This window comes from Episyrphus balteatus, chromosome 3 (genome assembly GCF_945859705.1).
Source record: "Episyrphus balteatus chromosome 3, idEpiBalt1.1, whole genome shotgun sequence".
In the NCBI taxonomy this organism is placed as follows: domain Eukaryota; kingdom Metazoa; phylum Arthropoda; class Insecta; order Diptera; family Syrphidae; genus Episyrphus; species Episyrphus balteatus.
This window is the reverse complement of record NC_079136.1, coordinates 120,812,026-120,839,866: the sequence shown is the minus strand read 5'-3', so window position 1 is coordinate 120,839,866 and position 27,841 is coordinate 120,812,026. Positions and strand designations below refer to the sequence as shown.

The 27,841-nt window shown below is 27.8% G+C and overlaps 2 protein-coding genes across 3 annotated transcripts in view; both read left to right on the top strand.

Moving 5' to 3' along the window:
• The window catches only part of LOC129915711 (loricrin), a 169,326-nt gene that overhangs the window by 30,673 nt on the left and 110,812 nt on the right, over window positions 1-27,841 (top strand). The window lies entirely within an intron of this gene.
• On the top strand, window positions 4,220-10,690 carry LOC129915211 (uncharacterized). The gene is made up of 2 exons (XM_055994690.1): window positions 4,220-6,167; window positions 10,437-10,690. Exons 1-2 carry the CDS (start codon window positions 4,220-4,222, stop codon window positions 10,688-10,690), a joined length of 2,202 nt encoding a protein of 733 aa, XP_055850665.1.

The window sequence follows — 27,841 nt, the reverse complement described above, 5'->3', positions numbered from 1 at the left end:
CTCCAATTCAAGAAGTCTTCCTCCCTTAAAATTATTCATACCACCCAAGAACCACCACCTTGAAATTAAATTACTTGTATGTTTTGAGTTTAACTTTTTTTTTTGTTTCTTGCCTTTGGCTAATTGGATTTTATTCCTTCTTCCTTATTATTTATTAAATTTTTTTTTGTTTGTATACTGCTTTCGTTTTTAAAATTTGGTGCATTTTTATTGAATGAATTAATTCATAAGTTCAACTAACTTCTTTTCAAAAGTTGAACAAAATCATAAAACAAATATTTAGCGATTTTCTTTTTCTTCCTGCTTTACATCAAAATAAAGAAATATTGAAATATTTATTTTTCATTATAATATTAATTTATTTTTATTTTTAAGTAAATTAATTATTATCTTGTTTAATGTCTCTTTCGTCTTTTTTTTTTTATGGCACAACTGAATAACTTTTATGGCAACAAAATGTAATTAAACCAACACAAGACGTCAGTGATTTTATGGTTATCTTAAGTGACTCAATTTGGACGTCATTTGTCATCATAAACAAAAAGTGCATCATAAAGTGGTTGCTAAGTTAGGAGAGATTATAATTTCGAATAATCATTTGTTTTTTTTTTTTTTTTTTTTTTTTTTTCAAAAAGATAACCAAGGTCTTAATAAATTTATCTTAAAGCTTTCAGACACAAAGTTGATGTGATAATTTTTTTTTTAATTTACTTTAAACTTTGTATTGCAATGTTTAATGAAATTATCAGTTTTCTTTTGAAATATCAAATGAAACATTACTTATGACGATAAACTGCGTAAAACTACATTTTTTCCAATTTCATCATGAAAAATACAAAATTTCCAAATACGGACATTGTCTCTATAGTCTATACTTACAACACCAAACAAACCATAAAAAAATATCAAACTAAATCATGCCAGTCAACTCTCTCATATTTTAATTTGCTGATTAACTGGTATTAACTCATCGTCAAGGACGTTATCCAGAAACTATAGCAGATAGCAACAACAACAAACAAAAAACTGAGAAAACAAGTTTCCTTCCATCTCCATTTTATCGATCTATATCAGACCCAGACTCTCAGTCATCATCATCATACAGCTCGAGGTGGATTGTGCACTTTTTTTTAATCACAGTAATCAACGTGACCGGCCTACCAACTGGACCGCAGACTGTAGACCGGCCACAGTCCACCAAAACCAAAATGATCTTTACTCGAACTCGATCAGACCTTTTGTGGGGGAAAGCACAAAGTTACAAACTTACAGCTTTTTTAATGTGCGTCTTCGTCGACGAGTTCGTGTCGTTGGCACCGGTTTGGCTAATGATAAATTGCTGACCAAAAACCCCAAACTAAAAGAGGTCGATAAAAAGTTTGACAACAAATAAAAAAAAAAAATAATAAAATCAGCAAAATTACGTTTAAAGGAACATCGGAAAAGATGATGTCCGATTAAAATTGAAATGAAGGACGTAAATTAAAAACAAAAAAAAATTTAACACGCATTCGAATTCACCATTGGCAAAAATAAATTCGAAAAAAAACCCGACTCACATAATCGGGGTCGTTGTGGTGTGTGTCTTTGGTTTGGTTGCCATTCGAAAATAAATTTGATGGTGATGGAAAATCGTTGCATAATGCGTTTTAATTTTGTAATATTGGATTTTTTTTGGCTTGATCAGGTGTTTTTTTTTTTTTAGTTGATTTTTTTTTTATAATTCACCTTTCGCGAAGAGCCGGTGAACGTGCTCGAATTCAAATACGATAAGAAAATTAAGAATTCTTGTCACAGAGAACATTGCGCCAATCCGATATACAGATATCATTGACATGATATGTACATTGAAGGTAGTTAATGTTGGTACAGTGGAACGAAATGCCAGAAAAATAAAATGCACTACTGGGTCGCACGAACTTGCTCTTAGAGTTAAAGTTGCTTAAATTTTTAAGACTTTTTATATAGAAATTTGGAAAAAAAAAACAAAATTCGTTTTTTTTTTAAATAAAATAAAATCTGAAATTAAATTGCCCTCCAAAACAAGTATGCAGTTTTGATTGATATACACTACTGGAAAAAATTAAGGGATCAAAAAAAAATTCCAAATTTTTGGGCAATTTTCAACAGGCCGTAACTTCGAAAGAAATGGTCGTACAAGAAATCGATAAAGAAGGAAATTGTAGCTCCAAGTGTCTAGTTTTTGGATTAGAACTTTTAAAATTTTTAACCTACGCGGTTTTTGAGTAATCGTAGAAAAACCAGCAACAAAAAAATTTTCAAAATTTTTTTAGTTTTTTTTTTGGTCTACGGGCGTGGAAAAAATTTTTTTAGCTTAACCACTATAAGGATCGGATACTTTGTTCATTTAGCTTTAATTTGGTTTTTTGAACACCTCGACACGTCCACTTCTCGCCGAGATATCGGTCTTCAAATGGAAAAAAATCCTTTGTGTTTGATTATCGATATCTCAGCAACCAATGATCGCACAGAAAGTTAAAGGTGGGTTTCAAGAACTTGAATGAATTCTCCTTAACGGCTAGCCATTGCTTTTCCAAAAAAAAATTTTTTTCTTATTTTCACATGAATTTGAAAATGCAACAAAAAAAGGGCTTTTGGTAGTTTTTTGGAAAATCGTGCGCTAGATCGAAAATATTGAGGAAACCGCTAATGTTAAGTGTGCATTTTACAGTTCAATATGTCCACAAAAACCCTACAAAAAATCAAATTAATCCAGCCAGCCGTTTTTTTGTTTCACTCGATCGAATTTTTGAAAAAATTAAAGGATCACGTTTTTTGCTATGAAAAGCTCAATTTTCTTTTCTCATTTTGTAATAAGAAAAAAATTGTTTTTCCTAGCTTTTTCCATATTTTTGCTCCAGAAAAAGCTTAAATTTAAAACAAAACAAAATTCCAAAAAAAAAAAAAAATTTAAAAAAATAAAATTTTTTTGAATTTTTTTCTCTTGAAAAGTTTAAGAGAAAAAAAATTTTATTTTTTTAAATTTTTTTTTTTTTTTTTTGGAAAAGCAATGGCTAGCCGTTAAGGAGAATTCATTCAAGTTCTTGAAACCCACCTTTAACTTTCTGTGCGATCATTGGTTGCTGAGATATCGATAATCAAACACAAAGGATTTTTTTCCATTTGAAGACCGATATCTCGGCGAGAAGTGGACGTGTCGAGGTTTTCAAAAAACCAAATTAAAGCTAAATGAACAAAGTATCCGATCCTTATAGTGGTTAAGCTAAAAAAAAATTTTCCACGCCCGTAGACCAAAAAAAAAACTAAAAAAATTTTGAAAATTTTTTTGTTGCTGGTTTTTCTACGATTACTCAAAAACCGCGTAGGTTAAAAATTTTAAAAGTTCTAATCCAAAAACTAGACACTTGGAGCTACAATTTCCTTCTTTATCGATTTCTTGTACGACCATTTCTTTCGAAGTTACGGCCTGTTGAAATTTGCCCAAAAATTTGGAATTTTTTTTTGATCCCTTATTTTTTTCCAGTAGTGTATTAACATGCATTTTTAGAAAAAAAATTTTCAAAATCGTTAGAGCCGTTTTTTAAAAAACTAATTTTTTTATAAATATTTTTTTGGAAAAAAAGTTTTAAAATAAAATTGGTATGTCATTTGGTAGAAATCACTAATCAACATCTAAAAACAAAATTTCAAAAAAGTTCAATGTCCCGTTTTCGAAAATCCAAAAATTATTTTTTTCAAAATTTTATTTTTGGCTTATATTTAAATTATATAAATGCTTCTCCACAAAAAGTTTCGTTGAAATCGAATAAGCAGTTTCGGAGATAATCGGATTTGAAAAAACGGTTCTATGGCAGGTACAGTTAATAATGATTTTCAAAAAAAAATTTTTTCATTGAAAGATAGACCTTAGCTTAAAACTAACATTTGAATTTTTTAAACAAAATCGTTAGAGCCGTTTTCGAGATATTTCAATTTTACTAAAATCGGTATATGACAAGTACCGTTATTTTTGGTCCAAAAAAATTAATTCCAAAAACCCCTCTGGAGAGTCGAAGAATAACGCTACATACCAAGTTTGACATTAATCGGTCCATCCGTTTAGGCTGTAGCTCCTTATACAGACAGACAGACAGACTGACAGACAGACTGAGAGACTGACAGACAGACAGACGGACTTCCGGGACCCACTTTTTTGGCATTGTCTACCAACTTCATAAGATCAGAAGTACTCATAAAAATGCCTCTGAATAATCGCCAACATGCCTACAGGGCAGGTAAGTCAACAGAAACTGCTCTATACGAACTAACGAACACCGTACAAAAAGCATTAAATGTTAAAGAAACTGCACTATGCGCCTTCCTAGATATAGAGGGGGCCTTCGATAACACCTCTCATGAATCAGTATCTAAGGCTCTTGTAAGAAAGTGTGTTCCGGCCACCATTACAAAATGGATAGAGAAAATGTTGAGCACAAGAACGGCAGAGGCAACTACAGGTGTAACAACACAGAAAATCATCACAACAAGAGGATGTCCACAGGGAGGGGTTTTATCACCCTTGCTGTGGAGCCTTGTAGTGGATGAATTACTGGAACATCTTACATCCCTGGGTATTCGATGTCTTGGTTTTGCTGACGATATTGTAATAACCGCCTACGGGAAGTTCGAGGAGACCCTTTGCGATATCATCCAAAGAGGACTTTCAGCTACAAGTAAATGGTGTTTAACGGTGGGGCTAAATATCAACCCAGCAAAAACTACAATTGTACCATTCACAAGGAAACGGCTTTTGCCTCATATCAGACCTATCCAGCTAGCTGGTAAGGTCATTGAACTAAAGAGAGAGGTAAAATATCTAGGTATCACACTAGACAGTAAACTCCTCTGGAATAAACACTTAGAAATAACAGTCGGGAAAGCCACAAAAGCCCTTATGATATGCCGAAGACTGGCAAATAAATCATGGGGGTGCAAACCAAATATCCTAAGGTGGATGTATACCATGATGGTGAGACCCATTATCACCTACGGTGCGGTTGTTTGGCACAAAAGAACCGAACTAGTTACAACTAAAAAGACATTAAACAAAGTTCAAAGATTGGCCTGCTTATGCATTACTGGCTCAATGAGAACTTGCCCTACAGCAGCAATGGAAGTCATCCTCCACTTAACACCACTCCATGAAGTAATAAGTAGTACTGCTAACGGAACAATCTTGAGATTTGCAAAAGAGGGAACTGGTACGGGCAAGAGTATTGGTCTCAAAGAAAGGGACTCAATATCGAACACCACAGTTAAAAACCTCCTTGACATCCCAAGAGATTGCATGATCAAGAAATACAACTTTGAGAAAAACTTTCAAACACAGTTTAGTAGCAAGGCAAAGTGGGTAAGTGAATCCACGAACTACACTTTCAATGCAAACGCCATCAAGTGGTACACTGATGGATCGAGAACAGCTGATGGAACTGGAGCAGGAATATTTGGGCCTAGAACCAAAATTTCCATTCCAATGGGACAGTTTCCTAGCATTTTTCAAGCGGAAATCAACGCTATAGATAAATGCGCAGAACGTAATCTCGAAAGAAAATACAAAAACCAAAACATTGCCATCATGTCTGATAGCCAGGCCGCACTTAAAGCTATAAACTCATACGCCATCAACTCCAAACTCGTATGGGAATGTGTGAAGAAGCTGAACGAGCTTGGCAAGGCAAATAAAATAACACTGTACTGGGTTCCCGGACATGTTGGAGTACAAGGGAACGAAGTAGCAGACTCCTTAGCAAAAGCAGGTGCAACCGCACCTCTTATGGGCCCAGAACCATATTGCGGAATTGGAGACAGCACGATCAAACAAATGATAAAAACCGATGAGGAGGCCAAACGAACTAAAATTTGGAAAGAGACTCCTAAACTCAGACAGGCGAAATCACTACTTGGGAATTACAACCAAAAAAGATTTAAAACCTGCATTAACCTGAGTAGAAACAACCTGAGAATAATAACAGGGATCCTTACAGGCCACTGCAAGCTGAGAAAACACCTCAACAACATTGGCCTGGCAGACAGTGCCACCTGTAGATTCTGCAACAATAATGAAGAGACGCCAGAACACATACTGGGCAACTGTGAAGCACTAATGCACAATCGACACAGATACCTGGGCCAGCACCAGGTAACAAGTAAAGATCTACCGTCGATAGAAATACTCCAGTTAATCAAATACCTAAAAAGTATCAAACTGGAGACTGTACTGTAAGTAGTTAATTGCAGCCAAATTTGGGGGCACAATAGACCTTTAAGGTCGCAGTGCAACTTTCCCCCACAACACATTCATTCATTCATCGTAATGTCATGGAAAAATGTTATCTCAACTTTTTTTTTTGTACGAATGCATAACTTGATATATAGTACCTATATCGCAAGTAAAAAGGACATAATGATGCATTTTCTGATAAATTTTTAACCATGGATTTATATTTCGTTGGTGGTATGTAGTACACGGAGAAAAAGATAACCTAAAAACAAGCGGATTTCTACATGAGTTTTTGGCAGGATGACTTCCGCCTTAAATTAAGCGGAAATCCACTTAATTTTTTCTAGGTGTCAGGCCTAAAAGTTTTAAAAACTACTTTCAAAATAAATATGTATAAATGAGGGTAAAACCCTATTGAATCGCAATTGAAAGCCGAAAGTGGGATGGAAAAAAAGATTTTTTTTTATTTGCTACCAAACTAGACTAGATATGTAGTTATAAGACTTACAAATTTAATTTCGGCAATTTTATTTTAAATAACCCTAAAAGTTCTGAAAAACAACGATTTTCGGCTTTTTATTTTTTTGTAAGTAGGTATAGTTCGATTTTGATGAAATCTTCTGAAAATTTACGTTATATGTACCTATATTTCAAGAATGTAAGCTTTAATTTAGTTTCGAGCAAAATATTAGTTTTCAGTGTTTACATTTTTTTTTTTTGAAAAAGTTTTTTTTTTAGATTTTTTCAGTAATATGAGCTCTTTCGAAATCTTTTATATCTGTTATTTTCACCTGCGCTGCGGTGTAAAGATGTTTATCGTTTTTGTGTGTTTTTTTTTAGTTTGACATCAATTTACTAAATATTTGAGACTATTAAACAACAAACAATTAGGAAAGTACTAAAGTTGAATTAGGTACATAAATGTACATACGCTACAAAAAAAGAATAACAGAATTTTTTTGTTCAAATTAATGCTGGCAGAATTTTGAAAACAAAATAGAAAAATAGCAGAATTTTGAAAAACTAAATTTTCGTTAAAAAGCAGAATTTTGAAAACCAAAATTTTGAGGTCAGAATTTTGACCCGCTTTTTTTTTGAAATATTCCTGTTTTATCATTATTTATTTCGATTATTTATTCATTTAAGTACTAAGAGAATAAATAAAACTTGTGTAACCAGAAAAAATAATGCTAACTACTCAATATCGCATTTTTGAAAAAAAAAGTAGGAAAATCATTCAAAACGATTAAAATCCTCTTTGACAAAAAAAAAAAAACAATAAAAAGTTGAGAAAAAAGTTTCAATTTTTATAAATTCTTGTTTAAAAAAAAAACTAAAATTTAAAGAAATTTGGCGAAAATAAAAAGTATCTATTAGGGTGGGTAAAAAAAAATCGAAATTCTTTTTTTTTTTATTTGGTACTCCGAAAAATCGATTGCTAGACACCTCTAGAATATACACACCAAATATGAGCTCTTAATGGGAAGGTCCTCTGCTTCGCAATTTTCCATTTTTACACCAAGCTTGTACTTTATAGAAAATTTCTTTACATATTCTTGTAGGAAATTGAACGCTTTACAAAAAAGGCCTTGTACACTTTTTTTTGTTAATCTTAGCGTTCAATAGATTTTTGAGGTCCAAAAATCGAGAAAATCTTTAAAAATTCGTTTTTTTGTTCTTAATTTTGTAACAACTTGAAAAATTATAATAATCAAACGCGCAAGACATATTCTTGTAGGAAATAGATTGTTCCACAAAAAAGGTCTTATTAACTTTTTTCATTAATCTAACCATTCTAAAGATATTCGAGGTCAAAGTTAAAAAAAAAAATTATAAAAACATTTTTTACTTTTCAAAATTTTCTAATTCACTGGAAATTCATTATTTTCAAATTAGAAAGATATATTCTTGTTCTATAAAAAATTCCTTGCAATCAAATTGATTGCTTTTACCGTTTAGAAGATATTTTTTGTACTTTGTAATACCTCAGAGACCCATATTTTTGGTCTGTGGCGGTCAATTGGGCACCCTGTATATTAAAAAATTCAAAAAACATTCATGCATACTGTCATACTAACATTTCTTGAAATCGATATTTCTTCTTTTTTTTCATTTTTGATGTAAATATTTTTCCTTAACAACAGCATAGTTTGCTAAGACCATTTAAGAAGTTTTTTTTTAAACGGAACCCTAAATAATTCAAAACTTAAAAATTGTTTCACCATTGATAAATCGGCCATTAAGAAAAAAAAAAAATAAATTTTGCTTTAAACAAAATTAAAGCTTAAATTAAAACATTTTGTTCTTTTTCGTCGGCTACAGGTCTGATTTGAATATATATTTTTTTACGAAAAAGAACAAAATATTTTAATAAAGAAAGGTCACGAAATAAGGAAGAATTTAAATTTAAACATAGATTTCCAAAAAATTTTCAAAAAGTCGAACAATTTCCTTTAAAACCGATAAAAATAAATCCAAAAATATTAATTTTTTTTTTAAGTTGCTCAATATTTTTACATGTATCGAATTAGACTACTGGTTTTCAAGTAAAAAGTACCTAAAAAAAAGATTCGAAATTGTTTAGTTTTACAAAAAGGTAATTTTTTTATATAACTTATTTACAGATTTTTGTTTTCTTTGCCAGGAATCGTTTTATGCATACAAAATTTAAAACTGATAGTTCAAATGAGTTTATTTTTTAAGCAAGAAATATTTTTTTAATCAAAAATTTCCCTTTAAAAAAACGATTTAAAAAAAAAAACGTTTTGACTCATTAGACTTAAGCTTCTGAGGTAACCTAGAATAGTTAATCTAGTGATTCTACCTTATTTGTTCAGCATTTAGGTGCTGGTTTTTATGTTCAAATTGGTTATTTACTACTCGAGAAAGAAAGTCATGTTACCTAATATTTTTTTTGATGTACTCCTAAATTTTTGTTTTGTTTTACTTTACTATTGGGATAAAGTTTAAATAAAAAAATTTATTTTTATTTTGGTGTTTCTGGTTCCACTGTACAACAATAGCAACTCAATGAAATCTTTTTTGTTTTCTTACAAACCATTTGCATGATAAACATGTTCATTATCATTTTAGAGGGATTAAAGTCAAGCTTTGATTTGATAGTACGTGGGATGATATTAAAATGGCGCCCTGATGTATATCAACACGTGTGGTTAGGAGGTGAGTCTCAGAAGATGTAGACAGAGACTTTGGAATTACAACGATGACAATTTGAATATTATGATCGCATAGGCCATAGGTAATGCGTGTGAACAAATATTTTATGTTTTACTTCAAAACAATAATCGTGGTTTATGACAATAAAATTGCATTTACATAAGTCCTTAATATAGTGCCTCCAACGATGATTGATTTTAGTGATCGAACAGAAATTCCAATAAAGGGTAAACCAAATAGTCCAAAATGTTGTCATATTTTCATATTCATTTTCTAAATTCCCCGGAACTGACACGACAAATCTATTTTCTATTTAATTACAACCTTCTAATTGCTCTTGAAAGCCTACGTTGAAGTTTAAGTTTTCATTAAAGTCGATGTACTCCCTGCTCCATTGATATTGCATGCGCAAGTTGCATATTAAAATGAAAAAAAAAAAAAAAAAATGAAAAAAAAAAAGTACGAAAGAAACTATTGCAGCGTGTCGGATTTGTTTATACAAGACACCTCTTTGGAGGTTTTTTTCTTTCCAAGTATTATTTTATAATTTTTAAGTATAAATTTATTTTGTTCGTGTTGAGTGTCAGTTTTATTTATAAATTCATTTTACATCCATGTTTTTTTTTTTTTTTTTGTGAAGTGAAAGTGGAAAATGTATATATATTTTTTGCACTTGAAAAAGTGAATGAAACTTTAACAAACTAAGCAAAAATGATGTTCATTTTGTTTGATGATGTTTCAGGGTTATCTAAGAGCGAGTTATAAATCAAACAGAATTTATTATTAATATTCCCTCAACCCCAATATATGCAAACACCTAATTTAGCAGCTCAGTTCATAAAAAATACAAAATTTGTTAGAGCTTTTAAAGATGAGTTGTAGATTAAAAATCTGACCTTTTTTCTGTGCGAGCCGTCAATTTATTGCCACTTAAAAAAAATCTCTGCAATTTGTAAATATGTTTAAATATCCACCAAAGGTGTTGTTAAACATAAGTTTTTATGTTTTTATTTTTAAGATAAACTTTCAACTATAAATTTAGTTTATTATCTTTACGCTCTTGCCGACGATCCCGAAAAAAAGACGAAGACATTGCCACCGCCACCAAACGACGACGACGATGAGAGTGTTAAATTATTGCAATTTACATGTTTCCACATAATTATTTTGCAAAATAGCAATAATTATTATTATCCATCACCATCAGATTATAGCCACAGCCACCACAAAGCACCAGAGCAAAGCATCGCATTTGGCTATAAAATTAATTGAGCGCAGAAAGTGATACGTAATCGGATTAATTTCTGTAAATTATGTTGTTACATTTTTTTTTCTTCCATTTTTTTCGTAAATAGTATAGGTACGAGATGTATCTATGTAGAAAAATTTGTAATTAAAAAATAGTTGAAAAGAACCGTTTTTTTTTTTTGCACAAATGCATCCATATGTGTTTTAACACTGAAATAAACCTTGACAGCTTGTTTTGTTGTTGGTTAGTTTTATTGCTGACATAATTTTTTTCGGTTTAGGTTTAATTATTCCATTTGCAAAAAAAAAATCCGGATTTTACTAGCGGGATCCCCCTTTTTTTTTTGCAATTATATGACGAGGTTGAATTAAATGCGGATTAAAGTTGATAAACAGAAGTAAATATAGGGTAAATAGTCTGTAAACGAAAGAAAGGGAGCATAATATTAATTTTATTTAAGTTAAGTTCAGAAAAAAGCATTATAAATTGGTTTTGAAGTTTCAATTTTTGTTGGTAGAAAGTAATTTGAAACCGACTAAAAGTATTTTTTGGGAAGAAAGAGTTGCGTTCACGGGAAAATATTGTTGAATTTATTCTTTGAACAAGTTGAACCCACAGAGTGCTAGTTTTAATAAAATTAAAAAAAAAAAAAAAAAAAAAAATATTTAAAAAAAATGTATTTAGGTACTAATTTAAGTAAGATGTTACATTTGCCAAAAATGTGTCCAACATCCTACTTAAAAACAAAAAAAAATTGTTTTTAATTCTGATGTTCCTCAAGAGACCCATTTGGGTCCTATATTTTTTATTTTGATAATAAAAAAAAAATGTTTTTAAATTTTAAATGTAAAAAAAATAAATAATTGAGTCCACTTTCAGTATTTTGAATATTGCAACGTTCTGTTTTTTGTTTTTCAAATATTGTGAAACCTAGCATTTGAAAACAATGTGATTTTATCATATTATATATTGTTTTTTTTAGTTTTATGAAGGAGTGTCTAGAGTTTCTGGTTTTAACCATATCACTTGAAATTTAAAAAAATAAAATGCACGAATGGATCGCGCGTACTTGCTCTTATTGTTCACAGTATATTTATATTAGCTAGCCGTTAGAAATTTATCGATTTATCAGAATAAAATGAAAAAAAAAAATATTTTGTTTTATTTTGTTGCATTTTTATTTTTTTTTTTTTGAAAATTTGAAACACAAAATCATTTGAAAAAAAAAAAAAACAAAAATGAATGCAAAATGGGTGCATTCATTATTCATTATTTTTTTTTTTTAATATTCGTTTTATTTGCAATAAATGTTTTTTTTTTTTAATTTTTAATGTTAAACAAATGCATTAAAAATGTGAATTTTTGAAACCATTACTTTAATATTTCAAAAGAAGCTTAATCGAAATAATTTTGAAGTTATGCACATCTTACATTGTTAATTTAGAATAAAGTGAATTCAAAAAAAAAAATTAACGATTGAAAATCCATTGAATTATAATTTTTAAACATTTTTCTTCAAAAAATTAATAAATTTCGATATGTTTTATCAAAATCAAGGCCTCAAATGGTTCCTTTATGCATGAGTGTTGATTAAAAAACTAACCAAACATGTGCTGTTTCAAAATCTTTTTTTCACAAATCACAAAAAGTCTTATCTACACACAAAAAGAACAGATATTTAACAGCTAGCTTCTGAATCGTGTCTTATAAATGCCTCATTCAATTACCTTTACATGTCTATACTTTATTTAAATTTCATTTTTAATTATGACAATGACTATTTAAACACTTTAAACACCTGTTCAAATCAACACAATTAACAACCACAAATTATAAAAAAAAAAAACAGTTTCCCATGAAAACTGCCAAACTGTTGTATTGACAGTAAAAACACGCTTGTTTACAACAAAAGCACGACACCTTAATGTCTGCTACAATTTCATTTCATCATTTTTAATAACTTGATGCAATTAACAAGTTTTTTTTTAAATACAAATATTTTTTTATTGTATTATATTTCAAAAAATAATAAACAACAGTTATATTTATTTAAAATTTACTCAAATAAACCAATAACCGCTTTTTAGTTTATATGCATATGCATAAATAAAAACCACAAAGTCACAGACGCCTTCAACCGCAATTTTTATTAAATCACAAGCTAATTTCTAAAGCACGTGCACACTAGCTAATTTATAATCTTTCAACAAATTTAACATTCCGAATTTTATTTATTGATCGGCTTCTTGAATTTTTGTGAAAAAGAATTTTTATTTTTAACCCTCTCTCGGCACACGGGTGCGAATTTGGCAGGTCAAAAATGAAAAATGGTCACAGAAAAGTGTCTTTGTAAGGGTAAAAATACATTTTTTTGGAATTGTGAATACAGTATTTGAATTCCTCGGAAAATTCTACATCAATTTCATATATGATTCTCCATAAAATAGTGAGACCTAAAAAAGTTCTAGCGCCATGAAACAGTATAAAACAAATTCGTAAAAAAGAGGTGTGCCTACAGAGGGTTAAGTATAATATTTTTCTGATGATATGTGTTTGAAAAAAAAAAAAGAAATTTGTTGCAGAACTTAAAATTGACTTAGGTCTTTGACCATCAACGAAATTTATAGAATGCCCTTTAATATTATATCTGATCTTAGCTGTACAGTTATTTGTTTAAAATTGTCCTTAATCATTTTTCATAGAGTGTCAAATTTTAAAACACTCAACCTTCAGTTTCAATTAGCCATTTTAAAATGTATCTTAATAATATTTTGTATCTTTCTTACTTTCTGTGTTGTCATCAAGTTACCACCCATTTATTCGACAATTGGACAATTGACAGCGTCACACTGTTGCTGAGGAAATAACAAGATAAATTCGTCGCTCTAACTCAAAACTATGTTCAATAGAAAAAGCGTGTGTTTGTAGTCTCGGAAGTTCAATGTCAATTTTAGAATTCGTGATAAAATGCTTACAAGTACGTATTAAAATTTCTAGAATTGAGTTTTAATTAAAAATCAATTTGTATGCTGAGTGGACCTAATTTTGTATTGATATTCTAATTTAATATCTTGCAAGTGAACATATAAATTTATTATGTGGAAAACGTACATCATTAAATTCATGGTATGGTTATGTATGGTTGCTTGATGATTTGATTGTACCTATATATAACTTATTGATAGTGTCTCTCAATATGTTATCTCGACACAATGAAACTGTAATAAAATTTAGCTGAGCCTTAGTAATAGATTTTGGTGGGCTTAGAAGATACAAAGTTTTGTTGATTTTAAGAGGCATTCGTCACGGGTGAGAGATTTGTAAAATTAATGTATTGCTTTTTTTCTCATATTCGTAGGTTTTAGTATTAAAAATAGCTGTATTTGTCTTTTTAAACTGTCACGGGTGGGACAAAAGCAAAATAGCTTTCTTAATAACAAGCAAAATTGAATTAAAAATAATTCTCCAATAACAATAACTTTAACTGTCACGGGTCGTAAAATGTTTGTCACGGGCGTGACACATGTAAGTGTTAAGTAAGAAAAGAGTTTGAAAGGTCCTTTTATAACTAAATCAAAATTGTTTTGATACGTTATAAATAATAATAACACCCCTAATTACTTTTAAAAATCGAAAACAAATTCTAATGTCTTTTTATATCTATGAAATAAAAATAAAACAAAAATTAAAGTATTAATAAATAGAAAAAAAACTATAAATAAAATAAAAATAAAACAAAAATTTAAGGATTAATAAATTGAAAAAATAAAATTAAATAAAATAAAAGCATTTATATCATTTATATTGCCTTAATATAAATCAAAAAAAAATAAAAAAAAAAATACTATAATTATGTTTGGATTAAAAAAAAAAATTAATTTCTTTTTCTTTTTTTTTTTTTTTTGAAAAATCAGATTTTTGAAAACGTGATTTTTAATTTGTTTGAAATTTTGGTTTTGGGAGTTAATTATAAGCTGCTACAAAATGACATACCAAATTAATTTAATTTTGTTTAATACATACTTATAAAAAGTTAGTTACGGCTCTAACGTTTTTGAAATTTTTACTTGCGATATAGGTATATCAAGTTATGCATTCGTACAAAAAAAAAAGTTGAGATAACATTTTTCCATGACATTACGATGGTAGACAATGCCAAAAAAGTGGGTCCCGGAAGTCCGTCTGTCAGTCTGTCTGTCTGTCTGTATAAGGAGCTACAGCCTAAACGGATGGACCGATTAATGTCAAACTTGGTATGTAGCGTTATTTGGCGACTCTCCAGAGGGCTTTTTGGAATTAATTTTTTTGGACCAAAAATAACGGTACTTGTCATATACCGATTTTAGTAAAATTGAAATATCTCAAAAACGGCTCCAACGATTTTGTTTAAAAAATTCAAGTGTTAGTTTTAAGCTAAGGTCTATCTTCTAATGAAAAATTTTTTTTTTGAAAACGGTGCCTGCCATAGAACCATTTTTTTTCAAATCCGATTATCTCCGAAACTACTTATTCGATTTCAATAAAACTTTTTGTGAAGAAGCATTTATATGATTCAAATATAAACCAAAAATAAAATTTTGAAAAAAATAATTTTTGGATTTTTAAAAAAATTTTGAAATTTTCGAAAACGTGACATTGAATTTTTTTGAAATTTTGTTTTTAGATATTGATTAGTGATTTCTACAAAATGGCATACCAATTTTATTTTAAAACTTTTTTTCCAAAAAATTATTTATAAAAAATTATTTTTTTAAAAAAACGGCTCTAACGATGTTGAAATTTTTTTTTCTAAAAATGCACCTTAATATATCAATCAAAACTGCATACTTGTTTTGGAGGGCAATTTGATTTCAGATTTTATTTTATTTAAAAAAAAAAACGAATTTCATTTTTTTTCCAAATTTCTATATAAAAAGTCTTAAAAATGTAAGCAACTTTAACTCTAAGAGCAAGTTCGTGCGACCCAGTCGTGCATTTTATTTTTTCTAAAAATGCATCTTAGTAATAAAAATTAAACTGAGCAAAAATACTGTTAGGATCAAAAAAGAACTTTAAAACAAAGAGATGAACTCTCCTTGTTCATTAGCTTTCATTTAAGTAATGACAAGATATGTATTAATGAAACATTCTTTTTTTAGTGTATAATGAACTGATCTTCAATTTTTTTATGAGCCTATATTAATTCGCGTCTTCTTAATTTTTTCCATTTTGACACAAACATGCTGCAAGAGTTAAATGTCATTGAAATTCTTTAAAAAAATCACTGAACCATAATGGATTGTTTTACCCAGACCGAAACCACATTTCATTATTTTTGTCCAACAATTAAATTAACTCTAATTACCACGCGGGATTCATCTTTCATATTAAAAAAATAAAAAAAAAAAAAATACAACAAAAAAAAAATAATTGAAAAAAATTCTCAGAACTTTGTCTTTAAACCAAAAATGTTGAAATAATCAAGTCATAAACCAACCCAACAAGACCATCATCATATTGAAAGCAAAATATAATAAAAAAAAAAATACAAACTGACTGTTGTCGTTTATGCTTTGCTGAATCCAAAGTATAAAATTAAATTAAATCCAGAACCATGAAATACCGTAACAAAGATGGGACACTTCATAACTCATCATGTTATCAACCGAGAGCTACCATTTAAAAAAAAAATAAAAAAAAAACCATGGCAACATCTTCTCCCCAGATGTGAACCCTCTTCTCTCGTTCTTCTTCTTAGTCTTCAAAAAAAACTCATCGGACTTGAATCATAAAAAATGCAACTTCCAAAGTGTCGCATGAATTTCTCAACAATTTTTCCCCTTCGCCGATTTTATATCTCTGGTTTCATTACAGTGACTTTGAAAGTGAGATGTGATTAGCAATTTTTTTATTTTTTATATATAGCTATTTTTGTCTAATTTTGAAATTCACAGTCCAAAGCGGTTATGTGCGTGCCTGCACTTTTGAAAGTGTTTCACTTGAAAGATTCTTTGTTTGTTTCCCTCATTTTTATTGTTTTAAATTAAAGAAACATAATTTCTTTTATTTTTTTTTTTTTTTCATTTTAAATGTTCTTTCATTTGAGACTGCAAATTTACCACATGATTGATTTCAATTAAAAGAAAATTATACTTTTTTGTTTGTTATTGTTGTAGCTGCCTGATAGAAATACAATTTTTAAAAATCAATTTGTCCTCGTCGCGCAGAACATCAAACGCATTTTCTAAGAATTTTTTTTTTCATTCTTTTTTTTTTCATTTATGAAGTTATTGAAATACTTCCAAGGTTATAGACATATAACAATTTGTGTGAATTAAGTTAAATTGTTACATTATAGAATCGAAGTGAAAGAATAGAACATTCACTTTAAAATTTATTTGAACTTAAAAGCTTCCTTATGCTCTCAAGTTAATTGGTTTTAAATTGTTGGAAATACCAATTTTTTTCCTACGCACAAAGAAATAAATTAAAAAAAAAACTATAATTCATTGCTCTTTTTCGACCTTCAAATTTGACCTATTAAAATAATATATCTTTATATAGAATTTTTTAATTTAAGACATTGAGGAATATTGTTTTGCTATTGGATTGAATTTGAATGTCATGATCAATTTAATTTTATTATATACATTATTTTGAAAAGCTCCTAATAAATTACACTAATAATTTAAACATTTTTGAATTACTGGGAACATAAGAAAAAACTGTTTATTTTTGTGATAGTAAAAAAAACATTGATTATTTTTTTAAATAATGCCATAACTCTGAAACCGGTTTAAAAAGGATTTTTCATTGTTTTTTGAAACACAATATTTTTTGAATACATTTTAAAAACTTAAAAGTGGCGTTTGTTTTTTTTTTTTGTTGAAAATCAAAATCCAGAAAAATCCAAAAATATCGAAGAAACTACAAAGAACAAAAAAGACATACTAGAATTTAAAAGAAATCTTTTTATTTAAAGTAGAGTTTTTTTTTTAAGAAGAAAATAGGCTATTGATTATGTCGAAAAAAACAGGGCAATAAGGAACTAAGACGTTCACGGGTTTTTATTGCAAGAATCGTTCAATGGGTTATAAAAGAACATAAAACCGCGGAGTGCTATTAAATGAGAGGGTGGAAACTGAAGATAGGGGTGTAAAAGCCCCCTTTTTGGTTTTTTCAATATATCTCGTAAACCGAGCAAAATTTTAGTATATTGCTCTCAAAACTTTTTGTAGAGAATTGAATTTCCTATTAGAATAATGTTTTTTAAAAATTGAAAAAAAAAATTTCCATACCAAAATAGTCGAAACAATCATAAAAAAATATCAAAAAAATCGATTTTTTGAGTTTTTTTGCTTTTTTAGTTGTACATTTTTTTTGGGTTGAGATAGACATAAACATTGCTCCAAAGAAAAAAAAGAAGATTAAATTTCCTTCAAAACCCTGTACTCACTAAATTTTTTCATTGAAAATTAACCGAAGTATGGCCATTTTAATCTATCTTTTTTTCGCATTTTTAGTTTTACTCAAGTAAAACAGAAACATTTGAGGGGAAAGTACGATAACTTAAGCACCAAGAACTGATAATGAGATTTTGTAGAAGGGTTAAATACAATCATTGTTTACTATGGGAGGGGGGTCTATGTCCCCCCGTTTTGGCGGGAGGGGCGATTTTCTAAAAAAAATACTTAAAATAAAAAAAAATTATTAAAAAACAAAGTGGCCGTCATCATTTATGTGAATTAAAAAAATTAAAATAAAGAATACATTTTTTTGTTAAAGGTGACTAATTTGGCACTATTTGGACTTTGTTTTAAAAATGTTTGCTTGTTTAATTTTTTTCATTGAATAATTTATAAAAAGATCGGAAACCTTTTTGACATGAATTTATTAATTTTCTATTCAAACATTTACTGTTGGAATTAAAAAAAGTTGACAGCTTTTGCATTTTCTCCCAATTTTCATGACTTTTCTTAAAAAAAAAAAATGAACGTGCAAAATGCACCAAAGATACCACTGTATACCAGTGTAATTAAAAAAATATTTTTTTAAATTAAAACAGAATAAATCACTTATTTAATCCCCTAACGAATTTTGTGCAAAACAAAAATCTCTCCCAAAAATGAGTTTTACCCTCTCAAAAAATAAGAAAATTCTTAAACAAAAAAAAAACAAAACCCAATTTAATTTATAAGATAACACATTAAGTCCAAATTGAGATGCGCATACAAAATCTCTGTCTGCTGGAAACAGAAAAAAAAAAAAAAAATCACCCATATCCGTCTATTTCTCTACGAAGAACGTCTAGAGAGACATTAATTCTCATTAAAAATGTATGCCAACACATTCTATTCATCTATCATCAGCCATAGCCTACTTTATTCATACTTATATGTACAAATGTATCTCCTTTCATAACATTACTTATTTAATAATAAAAAAAAATTGAGACACTTATGAAATCAACAAAAAATACAAAATATATATAAAACTAGGTTGCAGTAATGAATTGCAATTTTTTTTTTTTTTATTTAATAATCTTCAGTAACAACACCCTTTCTTTATCATCTGAAAATTTCGTTCCATTAAAATGTATCTTTTAAATTCTTGCATAACATCATTTAATTCTGTGTCTCTCTGTTCAATGTTCATCCCCATTTAGTTAGTATTTATATCAATTTAATAGGAAATTCTTTTAGCAGTTGATGATGATAATCATGTTGATGATCATTGTTGACACTTGGCACATTTTCATTGTAGTTGTATTTTAAAAAATTTTTTTTTTTTTTTGGTTTATGGAATAAATTTTAAAAGTTATGGTGACCATCTTCCTTTTCTTCTGATAGTTGAATTTTTGAAATTGTCGATAAATTTTCCAAATTTTTCAAAACTGGCTTATTTGTTTAGAAATAATTTTATTAGCGGAATACTTTCGAGAAATTTAAAGGCAGCAAAATTTCGACTTTTTGAAAATATTTTTTTTTTGTCAATTTGTTTACTTTCGAAAAATATGGTAACCCCCTTTTTGAAAAGATCATAAATTTCTATTGTATATTTTTTGCATCTGCACGATCATTGGGACACTCATTTTTGTTTTGTCATTTTATCACGAGAATTGTTTTTTTTTTTTTTTTTGCTTTCTGAATCTAAATGATAAATACTTTTTTTGTCGAGTATTTTTGTAATTCGCAATTGTTTGTTATTGTTAGTTTCTTTTTTCTTGTTTTTTTTTTTTAATTTTGTTTTCAAGTGGTGACTCTATTGGATTTAATCTGAGTGGTGGATTGTTGTTTATTTTTTGTTTTTTTTTCGCAGCTGTTTCCACAAAAGATAAATAAAGACAATTAAATTAATATCACTTCAAGTGAAGTTTTAAAAAGAGAATTTGTTGTGTATGTAATAGGAGCAGTTTATAGATATGTTAACTTTTGTTTTTAAACTCGTATTTTTGAAATGTAGACCTTGAATTTCAGAAGCAGAAACTTATTGTCAAAAGATAGAATTTTTAGATTATTTTACACTAAATTGTTCAATTCAATGATACCTTCTTAATAATAATAAATTGGATTTAAGAGGAAAATTCGCATGTTACTGTTTTTGGTGGCTTACTTTATGTTTTTTTTTTTTTTTTTTTTGAGGTGGTGAACACGTTAATCAACAAAAAAATTCTCACGGCAAACATGAAATTACACTTTATAGTTGTTAGGTTTTTTCTATAGAAACAAATGTTACGCATACGCCACAGTGATCAACTTATCAATCGTTCGATTTGCCACTTGAAATTCATTATTTATTTTTAACTTCACTTAATTACTAAATAATTAAATAACTAAATAACTAAATAACCTAAATAACTAAATAAATAAATAACTAAATAACTTAATAACTTAATAACTAAAAAAACTAAATAACTAAACAACTAAATAACTAAATAACTTAATAACTAAATAACTTAATAACTTAATAACTTAATAACTAAAAAATAAATAGCTAAATAACTAAAACACGAATAATGTCCTCCGAAAAAGTATATTTTCTACAAATTAAAAATTTAACAAGAAATAAATATTAACAAAATAAAAAAAATATAAAATATATAGTGGAGTAACTAAAGCTCAAAAATTGGCAATATTAGGGAACCCGGCCGAACAGCTTAGATTTTGATGATCTTTTTTTTCAAACGTCGGTAATTAAAAATACTTTAAAGTCTATGGATTAAAAATTGCCGGTGTTGCCGTTTTGATTTTTTAAATTTAATTGAAGATTTTTGTGAACAAAAACAAATTTTTTTCAAAAATTTTTCTTAAATTTCATAAATTAATTGATGCCAAAAGATTGTCTAGGAAATTCAAGGAAAAAAAATATATGGGAGTGAGGGACAATCTTCCATAGTTCAAGCGATAGATGCAATTTTCTTATTAATTGACTTCAAACACAAAAAAAAATATTTGAACACAACGGCAGCACCTACAATATTCAAATATACATTTTTTAAAAGCTAGAAGCTTAGTCATATATGTAAAATTAAAATTAATTTAATTGAATGAACGGCTTTTGAAAGAATGGTAATTGAACTCAGATTTTTGAAAAAAAAATTATGGAAAAAATTTGAACATGTCGTTTTTTAAACTTGGTCGTAATATAAAATTCATTTATTTTCAAATTTTTTTGGCCGCATTTATTATGATTTCAAATTATAAAAGGAAATGTCAATATGTATTTCGGTTTATGAAAAAAATTAAAAAGTATTTCATTTTCGAAGAACTTTTTTTAATAAAAGTTTTGAAAAATATGTAACTTATTTTTTTTTTAAAGTTCAACATCTAAATATAAAATTATTTTTTATTCATTTAATAACCCTTACTGTTGAAAGTTAAAAAGCAAAAATTTAAAGTTCCTATTTACCACAGTCTTTGAGAAAATTACTTATTTCAATGCAAAAATTCAGTTTTAATAAAAAAAAAACCATTGAAATTGCAGTAATTTTTCATTTTTTTTTTTCATTTTACCTTTTTTGCTTCGAAATTCAACTGATAATATTTATGGCCAAAAATTTTTTTTAAATAAATTCATATTTTATTAGAAAAAGTTTGGAAAAAAGTCATTTTAAATTTTTCTAATAACATTTTTTTTTTAATTCTGAGTTTGAGGACCATTTTTTCAAAAAGTCTTGATTAAATTTAGTGGATTTAAATTTAAGAGATAAGAATGAGCTTCTGGCTTTTTTTAAAAGTATTTTAAAATATTGTAGGTGTTGCCGTTGTTTTCAAAATATTTTTTTTGTGTTTGAGGTCAGAATGTTAGAAAATTGCATTTTTCGCTTAAACGATGGAAGATTGTCCCTTACTGCCTTTTATATATTTTCCTTAAATTACCTAGAAAATCTTTTGCTATGATTTGTTTTTAGCTCAGGGAAATTAGTCAAAATATGGGCATGAAATCGCATTTTTCGCGGGACAACATTTTTTTCATGAAATGTGTTCGGGTGGTTGTCCTTATCATAAAAGTCAATTTGTTGGGATAATTGGAGGTTGGGAACAGCCGCCATCTTGGAAAAGAGATTGGTATCGTTTTTATTGAATAGCTCCATTGTTATTCATTTTAACAAAAAATGACAAAGCTAAGACTTATTAACAATAAAATTATCTAAAAAATGATATACAAAACAATTCCGTGAGTTGATTAAATAAAATTTTATAGTTGGTCAAAGTGCGGGTTTGTATCGCAAGGTTGGGGCAAAATGACATTTTTTCATATATCTGACGAACTTTTGATTTGTTTGGATAATTCTTCAAAAATGAATTATAGTATTTATAATTATCTATAAAATGACCCCACAATCGTTATTGTAACCATCATATTGTAGAAGTTATCCAACTCCGAAAGTCTATATGTACTAGTAAAAAGTGAGAAAAAAGCTAGTTTTTTGCTAGTAGGTCGAGCAAATTTTGGGAGTAGAGTTAGAACCAAAATATAAGTACGCAGTTTTGCAGCCATACGCGTCTTAATATCGATTTCAAATGTCTGACAACTCTAATTTTGTGCTTTATACAGTTTTCGGGGGGTTAAATAACGTAAGTTTTCCACTTAATGTGAATGGGCTAAATTTATACTATTTGAAATTATAAATATAAAAACTGATGCTCTATCATTTTTCCTAAATCTAGACACCACAATCTTGAGGATGTGACCAATAGAACTATATATAAGCCGTTTATACGATTATGTTTTAGAAGCTTTTTTTGTTTAGATTTTTGTTTGTTTATTTGAATTGAAAAGCCTGATATGGTTAGTTAAAAAAGCTTATATCGTGAGTTCTATTAACCCCATAGCCGAGATTGAGGTGTCCAGATTTAGGAAAAATAATAGAGCATCAGCTTGTATATTTATAATTTCAAATAGTATAAATTTAGCCCATTCACATTAACTGGAAAATTTACTTTATTTAACACCCCAAAAACCGTATAAAGCACAAAATTAGAGTTGTCAGACCTTCGAAATCGACATTAACACGCGTATGGCTGCAAAACTGCGTACTTATATTTTGGTTATACCTCTACTCCCAAAATTTTCTCGACCTACTAGCAAAAAAACAGCTTTTTTCTTACTTTTGACTAGTACATGAAGAGTTTCGGAGTTAGATTACTTCTACAATACGATGGTGACAATAACGATTGTGGGCTCATTTTATAGATAATTATAAGTACAACAATTCATTCATGAAGAATTATCCAAACAAATCAAAAGTTCGTCAGATATATGAAAAAATGTCATTTTGTCCCAACCTTGCGATACAAACCCGCACTTTGACCAACTATAAAATTTTATTTAATCAACTCACGGAATTGTTTTGTATATCATTTCTTAGATAATTTTATTGTTAATAAGTCTTACCTTTGTCATTTTTTGTTAAAATGAATAACAATGGAGCTATTCAATAAAAACGATACCAATCTCTTTTCCAAGATGGCGGCTGTTCCCAACCTCCAATTATCCCAACAAATTGACTTTTATGATAAGGACAACCACCCGAACACATTCCATGAAAAAAATTTTGTCCCGCGAAAAATGCGATTTAAATTACTAATTTCCCTGGGCTATTTATGAAATTTAAGCAAAAAAAAATGGTTTTGTTAAAAAAAATTTAATTTTAATTTAAAAAAAACAATACGGCAACACCGGCAATTTTAAATCTATAGACTTTAAAGTATTTTTAATTACCTACGTTTGAAAAAAAAATCGTCAAAATCAGAGCTGTTCGGCCAGGTTCCCTCATAATTTGCTTTAGTTACTCTACTAATAATTAATTTGGCTTTTAGTAGATTTTCTTTTTTTTTTTTCAAAAGTTAAATTTCAATTAACCTAAATCTGGATTAAAAAAAAAAATTTATAGAAAACTCATTAAAATGTTTACATTTATAAATTCTTGTTTAATGAATATAATTAATTAAAATGTTTTAAAAGAATTTTCTTCTTTCATGTTTTTTTGTAGTTCAAAATAAAAAAAAAAACAAGTTCACTCACGCAATTTAAAATAAAATGAAACAATTTTTAGATTTTTATTATTTATATCCGTACATCAAAAGTTGATTCAATTTAAATTTATTTTCAAAGTATCTGACTTTCCTTATAAATATGTATATATTATGTGTCTATGGGTACGCGTACAATTCTATTATTATAAACAAAAAAAAAAAAAAAAAAGAGAGAGAAACACAATGCCGGAGGAGGAACCCAAGAGGAAACAATAGAATAATTATAAAACCAAAATAAGAAAAGAAAAAAACAGAAACAATATAATTATTGTCTTCCTTTTATTCTTGGGTGCTAACTACACTACAAGCTATTTAAATCTCATTTTTACAACAACTTCTATGGTAGTGGCTTATTAGGGTGTGCATAATTAAAGAGAATGCTAAGACACAGAACACAACAAAATAACAGTTTTAAAGTGAGGTAATAATGAAAAGAACAAACAAGACAAAAAAAAAAAAAACAAAACAAAGAAAAAAAAGTGAAATAAAAATAAATAAAAAGTAGTAAAGGTGTCGAGGGAGAATGAAGCAAAAATAGCTGAAGTATTTAAAAAGAAAATAGTCAACTACTATCTCATGTTCTGGATGTTTTAAATTTTAGTTCAAATTTTTATAAAAAGATAAATCTTTTCTTTAAGTTTCTTTTTTTTTTCTTAAGAAAAAAAAAAAAAAACATCAAAGAATACAAGTATCTTTTTCTAATAAAAAAGGAAGTTAAACCTTTTTGGAAGATAAAATACATAATTGACACTATCAAATAAACTCCAGAACTAAATCTATTTTATATACGCTTTGATCCGATTTCAGCTTGTTTATTGATAGGATTTCGTGATTTCAAGATACTTTATTGATAATATTTCAGTTCTAATGCGTTGAAATATAGAGTAAATTTGTGTATAGCAGAAATATAACCAGACACCACAGCGAGCAGCGTTAGGTAGGTATAGTATATACAAGTAGATCGGACGTGCTTCGAATACAATAATTTTATTTTGGTAGTGCCTTTTTTGCAAGCAATATGAGATCCAGAGCGAAGGCGTAGAAAAATTACCCAACATAAATTGAGTTGATGGTAATTTGATTTTAGGATTAATTTTTTTTGAAGAGAAGATTAAACGAATAAAATGGGAATTTTTAAAATAGAAAAAAAATAAATGGGAGAAAAAGTTAAACGGATTTAAAGAAGAAATGAGCCAAGTTCTAAATTCTAGGTTTTTAATTTAATCATTTATTATAGAACTAAAATATTCAACTTGTATAAAAATACATACGCCAACAATGATACTTATTAAACAATCTCTTGTTAATTTTAAAAATATCTAATCTAATCTTAACAGGTATCGGATAATGTTGAAATTTTTAAGTATGTATTTCTAAAGAATTTAGATAGTCTCTTAAGTCATTTATTATAAAGTAGACATTTTTCGAGTATTTGTTTACTTAAAATTATCTATGCAATTTATCATGTGTTCTTTGTCGTCTGATTTTGTTTCACTTGAAATGTAAACAAAAATTAAAAACGATTAATTAATCCATGATGACGGGTTTCCGGTGCAAAAAAAAGTAGATAGACTAATGGCGAAAAATGGAATTGTTTTTTGTTTCAAAACAATGAGATGCTTTTTTATATTATTTTTTTTTTCTGACAGTTAATAAGACGGACTCTCCTAAAAAAAGGGAGTATTTTATTTAGTCACTAAAACTCAATAGTCTAAGTTCTAAATAAAAAAAAAAATAAAAATAAAGAAAAAAGAAGGAAGTCAATGTATTATTTGAGTTTTTTTATTAAACAATATAACTACGAAAATAAAAAAAAATTAAAAAAAAATAAAGAAAAAGGAAAAAGGATAAAAAATAGAAAAAAGAAAAAAAAAAGAAAAAAAAAGAAAAAAAAAGAAAAAAAAAAGAAAAAAAAAAGAAAAAAAAAAGAAAAAAAAAAGAAAAAAAAAAGAAAAAAAAAAGAAAAAAAAAAAAAAAAAAAAAAAAAAAAAAAAAAAAAAAAAAAAAAAAAAGAAAAAAAAGAAAAAACAGAAAAAAGAAAAAAAAAGAAAAAAAAAGAAAAAAAAGAAAAAAAGAAAAAAAAAAAAAAAGAAAAAAAAAAAAGAAAAAAAAAAGAAAAAAAAAAAAGAAAAAAAGGAAAAAAATAGAAAAAAAAGAAAAAAAAAAACAAAATAATAATAATAAAAGGCAGAGAGGTAATACTTATTATGTATATAAAAAAAAAATTAAAACAAAATAAAAGATATAAGAATAAATAAAAGTAAATAATAAAAAAATAATAAATAAAAATAAATAAATAATAAATAACAATATAAAACTTAAAAAAATTTAAAAAATTAAAATTTTTAAAAATTTAAAATAATTGAAAATTTAAAAAATTTAAAATTTTTTAAAATTTAAAATTTTAAAATTAAAAATTTAATATTTAATATTTAAAATCTAAAATAATCCTCATATCTACAATGTTAATACTAATTAAAACTTTTGTCTAATATTTTGCATAACATTTTTATTTTTGTAATTTATTATTTCAAATTTATTGTAAATCTTTTTGATACATCTTCTCTTTATATAATTTTATTTATTTTTCTGAAATGTCATTTCCATCATAGAAAAAATTGTAATTTATCTAATAAATAAAGAAAGAATCTAATCTTATCTTATCTAATCTAATCTAATCTAATAACAGTATAAAATAAATAAAAATGAATAATATACACTCCTGCTCAAAATTAACGCACACTTTTTTCTTCTTTAGCTATACCCCTGCATCTTATTTAAAATGGCTTTAAAATTATTTGTTGCATTTTTTTGTGTTTGCTTATTGTTTAGCAAGTCAGAAAAATGCTAAACTGAAACAGTATTATCAACCAAAAAAAAGATGAACCAAATTTAGCAATTCAAGGTCTGAAAACTGATATTAAAATAATTTTTGTTTTTTAAGAAAAAAAATGTTAAAAAATGGAAGCGCGTGACAGTTCTTTCCAATAATTTTATTCAATACTTGGCATTGTCTCCTCTAGCGCATATGATAATTTGGAGTTGTCTATTCATTCCACAAATTAAATTTTGAAGGTTTTATTGCAACTTTTTTTTACTGCAGTTTTCCGTTGATCAAGAATGCTTAGAGATGGATTTCGGCCGCAAATGCATTTTTTTCAACATCTCCTAGACATGTTCTATTGAATTGAAATCCGAATATCTGTGTGGTCATTTCAAAGCTGGCATATTTTAACCTTGAAGATATTCTCAAACCAATCTAGCATGCATTATCGTGCATCAGACTGAACTGTGGACCAAATCTAGGGGTGATTGGAACCGGATGCTGTTCGAGGATATCAGTCAAGTATCTTTGGGTACTTAAAGTAGGTCTAGGAGACCTCACTAACTCCGTAGGTGTTGTAAAGCAGAGTTTACTCCAATAAAATTTATGACTCATCTCTAAAAGGTTCGCGGGTTGACAGATAGACTTCAGCATACCGCTCCAAATCTTCCCCACAAACATTTTATTCCATACATTCAATTTAAGCTAACTCCTGTCTTATTTGAGAAAATAACCACGATACTGTGAGATAAAGTAATAGTAGGACTTTTTTGTAAAATAAATATGACGTGCGTTAAATTTGAGCAGGAGTGTATAATAAATAAAAATAAATA